General features: G+C 37.9%; 1 protein-coding gene across 3 annotated transcripts in view; it reads right to left on the bottom strand.

Annotated features, from left to right (window-relative positions):
- Positions 1 to 1926: 1926 nt before the first annotated feature.
- SPTSSB (serine palmitoyltransferase small subunit B) overlaps positions 1927 to 12422 on the bottom strand; it is a 59465-nt gene continuing 48969 nt past the window's right edge. For all 3 annotated transcript variants that reach the window (XM_055129381.1, XM_055129382.1, XM_055129380.1), the window contains one exon: positions 1927 to 4218. In XM_055129381.1, the coding sequence (XP_054985356.1) occupies positions 3958 to 4188 (231 nt within the window). In that variant the 5' untranslated portion in view covers positions 4189 to 4218 and the 3' untranslated portion in view covers positions 1927 to 3957. The remainder of the gene's footprint in view (positions 4219 to 12422) is intronic.

Here is a 12422-nt window from a genome sequence, read left to right as displayed (position 1 = left end):
GCTTCCTGGGACCCAAGGATTGCCCTGCATTCCCCGCCCCTTGCCCACGCCCATTCTCTGACCGGCCCCAGGGACCTCCACATAATGGCACTGCCTATCTAGAGACCTGATTATAGCCCTGTGCTGGCTCTGCCTGCCCCTCGCCTGCCCTGCACCCTTGGAGCCCCCATGGCTTAGTGATATATGCATTATTTCACTCAGATGTGGTACATAAAGCATCAATACAAATCAACTAAATTAAATCACAGGATTTTTATAGGATAAGAAAAAGTTAAGGTTATTAAAAGCAAAGACAGAGTATGGATAAAATAGGAATCAACAATATTGGAGTTGTGGTGGTATAGTATATATGTATGTAGATATATGTTGATTTATAATGATATCTGAAATCTATACAATATCATAAGCCAATGCAATTTTATACACCTCCTCCAAAATTTTTTAAGCAATGAAAAATTATGGGAGTGCTGTGATTTTGTTGTTGTTGTTGCTGTTGTTTCGTTTTGGCCCAACCCCAGTGTTCTTGCTCTGTGTGCAGAGATTACTCCGGCAGGGCTTGGTGTACCATATAAAGTGTCGGCAATTAAACCTGGGCCAGCTACATGCAAGGCAAGTACTTTATTAGCTATACTGTTTCTCTGACCCATGAAATCCTCACTATATATGGTCTCCAGGACTACCAGGAGTGATCCCTGAGGCCAGAGCAAGGCATAAATCCTAAGTGCAAACTTCAGCATGTGCACTCTACCCATTTATAAAGTTTTGGGAGTTGGACAGGACGGTGGGTCGGGCACTTGCTTTACAAGAGGCAGACCTGAGTGAGATTCCAACACCCGAGGTGTTCCCTGGAGTTTGTTAGTAGTGATCCCTGAATGCAGAGCCAAGAGTAAGCCCTACGCACTGCCAGGTGTAGCCGAAAAACCGAAAGAAAAAGCAGCTTTCACTGTGAGAGGAAATATTTACCTTTGACAAGCCACATGGGTCAGTGATCTGCCATATACATTATTAAATTTTACTGGGGTTATTCCCATCAAATTTAATTTTTTTTTTTTTTTTTGCTTTTTGGGTCACACCCAGCAATGCACAGGGGTTTCTCCTGTCTCTGCATTCAGAAATTACCCCTGGCAGTGCTCAGGAGACCATATGGGATGCTGGGATTTGAACCTGGGTTGGTCGTGTGCAATGTAAACACTCTACCCACCGTGCTATCGCTCCAGTCCCCAATTTTAATTATTTTTAGAAAAATATTTTAGGATCAATGTAGTATATCTGTTAATGTTAGTAGAGCTCTGTGTCTTACAAAGGTATATGATCACTGTGAACTGGAAATGCATTCACATTCATACTTAACTAAGAATTCTCTTTAAATAGTTCACTGTGAAGGCAGTCTTTTAAATTGGTCCTATGAGCCTGTATAGTATAGTAGGTGTGTAAACACAGTATCACAGTACCTAGCTGAGCAGCAAAGGCAAAAGCTGAAACATGGGCTTTTCGCTGCTGTCTGTCCAGTGTTGGCTGGCACTGCGTACTCTTGTCCTTTTTGTTTCATGATGTGCTCCCAAATGCATTGATGATCCTAATTCCATTGACTTTTATTTGTTTGCATTGCCCTCTCCTGGGCTTACATGTGACTAATATCTTAGTGCCCAAGCCTGGATTTGCTTCCTAGCTTTGCTACATGTAGCTGTAAGACCTTAAGCATGAAATGTGCTTTTAATAGATAGCATATCTGCTCATAGGAAACATTACGGCTTACTTCAATGTGTGAACTATGCCCGCCATGGAGAAGAGTTTAAGGAATATTAGTTTTGAATTACTTTCTTCAGGTTAGTTTATACATAGTAAGCAATGATTAATTTGAAGAGAAACTCATGTGTAAGCAATTTGATACTTAGAGCAAAATAAGTAACACACAAATCTGAAAACTGATGTTATTTATAAAATTTAATCTAAATCATTTTGCAAAACTAATAAAAGCTTTGGTTTTACCAGTTTGGTTTTACCTTTAAAATGCATTTGATTTTTTAAACAAACATGCATGATTATCTGGCACTGTAGCTTTTTTCCCTATTTTTATAACACAATAAGAGTGTATATGTCATCTAAAATTTATTCACATTTACCCATCAGTATTACTAAAGCCAATATTTATTAAGAGGAGAGAAAAACAACCATGTTTGATTTTTGGCATCCATATTTGATTCAGCAGTATAATTAAAAACTTGTATATTTCACTTTTATTTCTCTTATTTTTGGTAAGACTGTTTTTATTGAAACTTATTTAGAAAGATGAGAGGAGAGAAAAAACAGTGTTTAAAATACAGGCTTCTCCAGAGCAAAAATAGGATGGCAAAGAAACAGAGACAAGTAAGCGAAAGACATGTTCAAGGGAGAAAACAAACTCGAAGGAGAAGTCAGGGACTTGTATATTTTAAAGACAAACATTTTGAAGAATATTTGGAAATATTAATTGCTCTTCAAATGAGTCTCTGTCAAATCATTTAGCTGAGGGCATCGAGTTTCTACTGATAGAATATTACTTTTCATCTATTAGCTTTTTCTTTCTGTAAAAAAAATTTCCACCCCCACAGCACTCAGTGTAACAGCAGAAAATATTTTTTTACACCCCATATCTTGCAAGGCAAGGCAACATAACAGTATCTAAATTTATTTTTATTATGTTTTGTTTCTAATACTTAAAATTATTTTGTGGCTGGAGCGATAGCCCAGCAAATAGGGTGTTTTGCTTTGCACAAAGCTGACCTGGGTTCGATTCCTCTGTCCCTCTCAGAGAGACCGGCAGGCTACCGAGAGTATCCCACCCACACAGCAGAGCCTGGCAAGGTACCCGTGGCGTATTCGATATGCCAAAAACAGTAACAAGTCTCACAATAGAGATGTTACTGGTGCCTGTTCGAGCAAATCGATGAGCAACGGGTTGACAGTGCTATAGTGCAATGCTAAAAAATAAAAAGGCCCAGAGTAATAGAACAACAGGAAGGGCACTTGCCTTGCATGCAGCCAACCCGGGTTCAAACCTTGGTACTTCATATGGTTCCCTGAGGATTCCCAAGATAAATTCCTAAATGCAGAGCCAGGAGTAACTCCTGAGCATCCTTCAGATGGCAAAAAAAAAAAAAAAAAAAAAAAAAAAAAAAAGAAAAAAAAGAAAAAAGAAAAAACAACTTTTGGGGGCATTTGAAACAATTCATGAAGCATGTCTGAAAGGATAATTTATCTCTAGTCTAATGTATTTTAATTGGAAGTAAGATTACTTAGGATATTAACTGTAGTACTGTCATCCTGTTGTTCATCGATTTGCTCAAGCGGGCACCGGTTAGTGTCTCCACTGTGAGACTTGTTACTGTTTTTGAAAAACAGCAACAACAAGGATATTAACTATTTATCCAAACTAAGATATTAGGAGAACTTTATAACATCTTCAAATCTTATATATAATTGCATATTATAAACAAGGATGGAATGTTTTTGATAGAAAGCCAAGAACCTGTAAACATTTTTTTAAAAGTATATCCTTTAGTATTGAATAGGTATCTAGAAGCAGATTAGATATGATAGATCTGATAGTTCTCCTATAATCTGCGGAAAAATTATATAAAATTTCTTGATTAAAAATAAAATTTAAAGTCACAGGTTTGAATTTTGAGAATATGGTATGCGAGGTAACATGTACACAATGTAGCATGTGCAAAAGAGCCTAAAGAGACATCTATCTCAAATTGCAGACAGGGTAAAAGAGTGCATAGAAAAGAAGCTTTTCAAGTCAGGCAGTAAAGTTTTGGATCCCCAAGGTATATTCCCAGAAGTGGTATTGCTGGGTCAAACAGGAGCTCACAGCCCCCACATTGTGACCTCCCCACATTCAACTAAATTAATAAGTTTTAAGTCAGATATACAAGTACAGTTATGATGCAAATTCACAAGATACAAATAAGATCAATTAGAAATTGTATTGTGAAAGCCACACATTTTGGAGAAAAATTCCCAAGCCAGGCGAATGTGGATTGGAATAAAAACATAGGCAGTGTATACCACCATAGCAAAAATAGTAAGTAATATAGTATTAAACATGGATCGTTCCCAGGGCTCTAAGACAGCACAACAGCTAATTATTTGGTATTGATAGTAGAGCCAGGATAAATAGTTCTTCACTTGTCTGAACTCCATGGTTGTTTCTTAAACTGCAGAAAATCTGTCCTGTTAAAAAAGATAAAAGATTAGAAGAGAAAAAAAACAAGAAGGAAAAAAGTCTTCTTAGATTTTTATTATCTCATCAAATTAAAGTACTTTAAGTAATTTAATGGTCTTTGAACAAATTAACATATTTGAACTAATAAAAACAAGTATTTTGTTCATATGTGAACAAATGTGAATAACTTAACCATAAGTTAACTATGCATTTAACTGCAGGTGAATAAACTATAAGTTAACTACAAGTTAATTAAATTAACTATAATCAAATGTGAATAACTAACTACAAATTAACTTTGAACAAATGTAATTAAATTAACCATAAGAAAATAATAATCATAGGAATTATTATGTCTAAAAAGTTGCTATTAAAGTTGGTAGTGAGAATTTTACCAGTATATGATAATTATAATTGCTTACAATAATGCCAGTGATCACATCCAAAGTTAAATATAACTGCTTATTTAGACATATTTACAAAGGTAGATAAACATAAATTTTATATTTCCTCTTACAAAGATTCATGATTTAAAGAATGATATGTAGAACAGTCAATCAGCAATACTGCTATCTCCAGAAGAACCTGATAGAAAGCTTTGTCCTAATCTGGCTTTGGGGATGCTCCATTACATTAGGATCTGTAATGGATAAGCTTTACCTGCTCTGCCTAGATTTACAAATGCCTAGATTTGTGGAAAATCCTGCTTTGTCCTAACAATATAAAATTCTGGTTAATTGCCAGATGAAGGGTGTTCATGTGATCAACTCATACAAAAATCTTGACACTGTTTTCCTGGGAAAAAACAGTGCATACTCTCACTATACATTTGGCTTGTAGAGAAAGGAGTGAACTGGGTGTGTCTGATTGCAGAAGCCCAGAAAGCACTGAAAGTTTGTAATGGAGTTTTCTTCAAGAGACTCCACCTGCATCATATTTACTGGTTCTAAAATATCTATATCTATATATCTATATATACATACATACATTAGGATATAATAATTGTATATTAGGATAATACAATTATATTCAGTTATATGTAATTATAATCAACAGTAACTGTCAGCACAAATGTATCTTGGCAAGCATTCCATGAGTCTTTTTAGTGTCACTGAACATATAGATGCTGCTGTGAACTTGTGAATCTCATGTAAAGTTAAAAAACTTTGCAGGGATGAAGTGCTAGCATAGCAGGTACAGCTTGTCTGGCACACAGCCATTTCAGGGTCAGTTACTGGCATCTCCTATGGTCCCTGAGCGTTGCCAGGAGTGATCCTTGAGTGCAGAACCAGGAGTAAACTCAGGTGTGCCATTGTCCCGAAAATAGTAATCTTGCGTGATAACTTGGTTTGGGAAAAAGAATTTATTAGAACCATATAAAAAATGTTTTCTTGGTTTTCAGATAGCGCTGCAATTACAATCACATATAAACACATATAAATCACAATCACAAATGCCCTTCTTAGAAAGAAGGGCATTTATCATTTTCAAAGACACGCTGTTTGTATTAAGTTATACTAGTTGACCTTTGTGTCTATTTTGCTTTTTTCTAAGAAAGTAGTGGCACCTAACCATCTAATTTATTTTGATTAAATTTTCTGCTCAAGTTTACATTTAAACCTTTTGATGATAAATTATGTATTTTGAGCAGATTTCTCTTGTTTCTAGCTCTACTTTGAATAAAAATAATTTTTTTTATTAATTAAACTTTGTTACTCAGGGTTTTCTTGTAAACTTAGTGCTCTGTGCTCAGTGATCACTCTTGACCTTGAGGACAAAACATGGTGTCAGGGATCAAACACAAGGCCATTTGCTGTTCAGAACCTTATCCTCTGCAAGAATCCTAGTCTTCCTTTTTTACTTGAGGATACCATCACACTGTTTGAGCTGTTGGTCATAAAGGCCACTTCATCCCTGTAAGCATTCCCAATTTGTTTCAGAGCAAATGGATGCAAAATCTTATTACAGACCTAAGAGAGTTTGAAAATCAAGTTTAGAGGTGAACACTTTTTTAAAATAAGAAACAAATATGTTTCTCATTTTCCATATAAATACATAACTTAAAAATAAAGAGATTCAAGTGCTTGTATAAGGTAAGCATTTTTAAAGCTATGCTAGAACATGGCACATCCAACCCCATCAAAAAATGAGGAGAAGAAATGAACAGAAACTTTTTCTAAACAGAGATTTAAAATGGCTAAAAGGCACATGAAAAAAAGCTCTTCATCATTAATCATCAGGGAGATGCAAATCAAAACAACAATGAGGTGCCATCTCACACCACAGAGACTGACACACATCCAAAAGAACAAAAGCAACCAGTGCTGGCGCAGATGTGGGGAGAAAGGGACTCTCCTTCATTGTTGGTAGAAAGGACAATTGGTCAAGCCTTTTGGGAAAACAATATGGACATTCATCAAAAAACTAGAAATTGAGTTCCCATTTGACCGAAATGACAATAAAAGCTGGAAATGATCGTGCTGGGCAAAAACTGAGTTAAAGTAGGTAAAGGAATATATCAGATGACATTTCAGTATCTGTACTGCTAACCACAATGCCCAAAAGGAGAGGCAGGGCAGGGCAGGGCAGGGAAGAAGTGCTTGCCTAGAGGCAGACTGGGGGGTGGGAGGGATGGGTATGAGAGGTAAGAGAGAAACTGGCGACATTGGTGATGAGACATGTACACTGGTGGAAGGATAGGTGTTGGAAAGCTGTATGACTGAACCCTAATTATAAGCAGTTTTGTAAAGATCTCTCTCACAGTGATTCAATAATAAAATCTTTTAAAAAAGAATATGACATGAGGTATTTAAGAAAGTTGGTTAATTATTTTCATTTCTTTTGGAAAAATTATTTCAAGATATTTTTCCAGCTAGTTTTAAGTTGTCTACAAATAATTAATATTATGTCATTTCTATTTCTCCCCAAATCAGTCCTCTTTCTACCTCACATTTTCCCATAGCTCCCCCTTTTCCCTGTTTTGTGTTTATTTCTGAAACTTCCATTACTGCATGTGTGATACATGGAGTAGTAGATGATCTTCTAAGTAGTAGCCAGTTTGCTACTGCTTAGAAGATCATCTACTGTTTGCGATTCTAATGAGGGGTAAATTCCTATCGAAGCCATTTTTACTCAGATGAAACTGCACAATAATGTTGTGTGGGACCAGAGGAGCCAGGAGATAGTACCACAAAAGAGAAAATGCTACTGTATTTTGTCCCATTTCTGTCTCTCTGAAAAAACCCAGAATTGATAAAATTCCAGAATCTGAGGGACTCAGTGATGAGGCCCATCTTAAAGCAATTATCAATCTGTGCTTGAGGTCCATTTATAAGTTCTTTCTCAAACTGACCTGCCTTGAAACTGTCTATATATCTGAGTATATTACAAAGGCACATACACACACTCCCACTGATAATGGTATTACCTAAAATATACATATTACTTAAAATGAAATTATTCTTAAAATATAAAGTTTAATAAATATATTAACTTTCTTACTAATATTACTCATTTTAAACTTGCTAATTTATTTCTAATCTTATAGATATATTATATATTCTACTGGAGTGATAGCACAGCAGGTAGGGAATTTGCCTTGCATGCAGTTGGCCCAGGTTCAATTCCCCCTTCCTTCTCAGAGAGCCTGGCAAACCACTGAGAGTATCCCGCCTGCATAGCAGAGCCTGTCAAGCTACCCGTGGTGTATTTGATACTGTTTGCCAAAAACAGTAATAACAAGTCTCACAATGGAAACGTTACTGGTGCCTGCTTGAGCAAATCGTGACAATGACAGTGACAGTAATATAAAGCTTCCTGAAGAGAGTGCTGCAGAATGCCCTGATCCTGCACCAGGTTGTCTTCACTGGGGCATCTTGGAGGCGGGTTGAGTTTCCCTCCCTGCCCCAAGCAGCATCCTGGCAACTAAAAACCTCCAGAACCCAACCACTGCCATGCGCAAGGCCACTCTCCACATACTTGGACAAGCCTCACCCAAGAGGAAACCGGCAGAAAAACCCAGGTATGCAAGACCCGTGACTGAGATCTCCAAACCCATTTGGATCAGGACTGGGCCTCATCCCCCCAGTTTTCCAGTAGCTTGGCAGTCACACCCACAAACTGCTCCTGTGCCATGTAATCTCATCAACGGGCAAGATCCAGAGACAATAAACTAAAGCTCCTGGAAGAGAGCAACACAGAATGTCCTAGAGCATGCGGCCACATTTGCTGCCACGTGACCTCTTATTCTCTAGCCCACTTACTTACCAAAAGTCACACATATTTGTTTGGTTTTAAACTACTTGCTTGTATTCTCTTATATACGGGCTCAAGTGGCTCCAGAATAAAATGCAACAACCTTCACACACTTCCCTCTTATTGTGGTGGGAAGATGCTCAGTGGTGAGATTGGTGTTGGAATATTATCTTTAATGAACTATTGTGAACTACTTTATGAAAATAAGATATATAAAAATTGCAAAAAAAGTAGTAACAAACATATCTAGAAATTACAGTGCATATTTCAATGTTAGATAATAATTAAAATTCTTCTAACCTTTTCATCATAATGAATAAACAATATATTAAGTTGTTTTTTCTATATGAGAGAAAGAATTAAAGGAGTACTTCATGTAACTAAAATGAAAGTGGCAATAAAATCACTTGATATATATTGTCTGTATCTACTCTATATATTAGAAATAGTTACTAAAAGTGATACAAAACTAAATTATTCTTGGGATTATAGGAAATGGAAATACATATTTTATCTTTATGATTAAGATAAATATTTTATTTTATTTATTTGTTAATAGTTTGTAGTAGAGTTTTACCAGGAACCTGTCTATGGTGTACTCCAATTCGATTTACTACAAAGCTCTACATAGTTACAAAGGAGCATCAAAAAGAACGGAAATATAGAAGGGGAAAGAAGAGATCACCACCTCCAGACTGCCACGGGCACGATGGGAAACCAGCACAGAGCCCCACCATTAGGAATGGAGGAAATAGGAGCCCTGAGGCCTCAACAGGAGTACCTGCACACAAAATCTCTCTGATAAAGAATTCAGAGATTTCTAGTGCGGACACTCAGTGAGCTGAACACACAAACAAAACCCAAATCCAGTGCAATGGACACACAATAAAATACAGGAGGATAGGAGAGAAAAAGTAAAATGGGAAGCCAATAAAATACAGGAGGAAATGAGACCAGAAATTAAAAAACTACAGACAGAAGTATCATTAATAAAAGATTTGATAGATAAAATGAAAAACTCAGTGGGTGCCCTCAATAGTAGAGTGACAACAGCCAAAGACATAATCAGTGAACTTGAAGATGAGCTGCAGAAATCATCCAGGCAACAATAGAAATCTAATCATGAACAGTTTTGTAAAGGTCTATCTCAAAGTAATTCAATAAAAATATCTCTAAAGAGCCCAACAATAGGCAAGAGAACTACGGGATGAATTCAAGAGGAACAACATAAAAATCATTCAAGTTCCAAAGGCACAGGGAGACAACCCCAGTGAGATAGTAGCTGCTAAAGATGCCATTGCTGAAAAGTTCCCAGAGCTGGAGAACACAAGCATACAGATCCAAAAGCCTGAAGGTTATCAGCTAAAGGAGACCCCAATAAAAAGATTGCAGGAGATATCAATCAAAACGAAGAATAGCATAGATAGAGATACAATACTGAAAGCAGCAAGATCAAAGAAGGAAATTGCTTCTTTGGAAATACAAAAAAAAATAGTAAATACAAAGAAAATACAAATACAATGGAACATCTCATAGATTTACAGCAGACCTATCCTATGAAACTCTCCAGACCAATGTCAAAGGTGGAATTTAATTTTAAAAACTTAGTGAAATGATTGGAACAATAAACAGCGGGTAGGGCGTTTGCTTTGCATGCGGCTGACCCAGGTTTGATTCTTCCATCCCTCTCGTAGAGTCTGGCAAGCTAATGAGTATCTGGCCCACACGGTAGAGCCTGGTAAGCTACCTGTGGTGTATTCTATATGTAACAGTAACAAGTCTCACAATGGAGACGTTATTGGTGCCCGCTCGAGCAAATCGATGAACGGGCTGAGAGTGCTACAGTACTAATGAAATGAGGTCTCACCAAGAATGCTTTATCTGGCTAGACTCTCATTCAGATTTGAAGGAATAATAAACAACTTCAAGGATAAACAACAGCTCAGGAACTTTATAGACTCAAAACCAAATTTATTTTATTTCATTTCAAAAATTTTATTTATTTATATGAAAAACTATTTATGATGATTTTTACATTCAATATTCCAACACCGGTTCTACCACCATTGCACCTTCCTTCCCACTATCATTATTTCCAATTTTCCAAATTACCCCTCAAGCCTGACAGGCACATTTTAAAGTTTAGTTATTGTATCTGAATCTCATGCTTAGAGTATTCTTGGCCCAGTGTTTTAAGTATATACATATACCACACGTCTATATCACCAATATGCCTCAGGTTCCTGCCAACTACCCCTGTTACCTCTGACCTACTCCTTTTTACTCTCCAACTCAATCTCACTTCTTTTCTGTCCTCATTTATATAATCCAGGTATGTCCATTTTTATACCTTTTTTAGAGGTATAAAAACTTTATACCTTATAAAGTATAAAAACTTTATACTTATAAAAGTATATAAGTGGCGGAGAAGCCCTTTTCCCGTCCCCTGCCTGCTGTTTGGGGCTCGCTCTGACTCTCCTACACCCGCCTGGCACCTTTTGGCCACCGCACCGTCGGGTCCTGACCACTCCCCATTGTGCAGGTAATTAGGATACCCCTCGGAGACCCTGCCCAGCGCATAGAAGCCCTTTCCCCGCCCCCTGCCCATGGTTTGGGGCTCGCTCTGACTCCCCCACCCCCGCCTGGCATCTTTCAGCCACCGCGCACATCTGGTCCTGACCCCTCCCTCGTCTCAAGGTTAGGGGCATGTCCTCACCTTAGGGGACGTGGCCACAAAAGTGGGCGTGGCCTCTTTCCGGAGCCACGCAATTGTTTTTTACCATTCCATGCATTGTCCTTTGGCCACAATTGATAGAATCTACTCCTCTGAAGAACTCCCTGGTCATCTTAGTCACTATATGTTAACAGTCAACTAACCTAGCCTATCCTAATTTCACGAAAACTGTCAGTTAACACATCAAGTTGCACATAAAAGTCCTTTGTAAAAAGAGCATAGCCCCACATCTTCAGTTGAGGCCCCTCCCAAGCTAAGGAGAGCACCAGATAGTAAAGCCCATAACAACATGAAGAAACAGCAAAAATCCCCACCACCAGGAGAGATTGAAGAAAGTATCTCACTAACCTCAGCAGCGACTTCCCAGAAGTACAATCTCCTCTCGGATAAAGAATTAAGAGAGGAAATCGTGAGGATGGTTCACGAATTCAAAGCAACTATGAAACGAACATCCAATAAATTAAGGGAGGATATGGATGCAGCAGTGGAACGGTCCACCATGATAATCAGGAAGAAATGAGAGCAGAAATTTCAAAGCTACGCACAGAAGTCACACAACTAAAAGAATTAGTAGATGAAATAAAAAACTCGGTAGGAGCCCTCAATAGTAGAATGACTACAGCTGAAGACAGAATCAGTGAGCTTGAAGACGAGCTGCACAAAGCATATAGGGAACAACAAATAATGGCAAAAGACCTCAAAATGGTTGTGGAGCGAATTAGAGTCCTAGGGGATGACCTCAGGAGAAACAACATAAGAATCATGGGAGTACTGGAACCACAACGGAACCAATCCCAATGAAAAAAACACAATTAAAGACATCATTGCTAAAACATTCCCAGAGCTAGAGAATGCGGACATCCAGATCCAAGGAGTCCGAAGGGTGGCAGCTAAAAGGGAACCAAATAGAAAATCCCCAAGGCATATGATAGTCAGAATGATGGATGTTGTGGATAGAGACACAATACTGCAAGCAGCAAGATCAAAGAAGGAGATCATATACAAAGGAGCACCCCTTAGATTCACAGCAGACCTATCAGAAGAAACCTTCCAAGCCCGAAGACAATGGTGGGATATAGTGAAAAAACTTAATGAAATGAACGCCTCACCAAGAATACTCTACCCGGCTAAACTCTCAGTTAAACTTGAAGGAACCATACACTATTTCATGGAGAAACAACAGCTCAGGAACTTTCCCCCCCCCCCACCCCCAGCTCAGGAACT

This window comes from Sorex araneus, chromosome 2, assembly GCF_027595985.1.
Source record: "Sorex araneus isolate mSorAra2 chromosome 2, mSorAra2.pri, whole genome shotgun sequence".
Classification (NCBI taxonomy): domain Eukaryota; kingdom Metazoa; phylum Chordata; class Mammalia; order Eulipotyphla; family Soricidae; genus Sorex; species Sorex araneus.
This window is presented reverse-complemented; position numbering and strand designations above follow the sequence as displayed.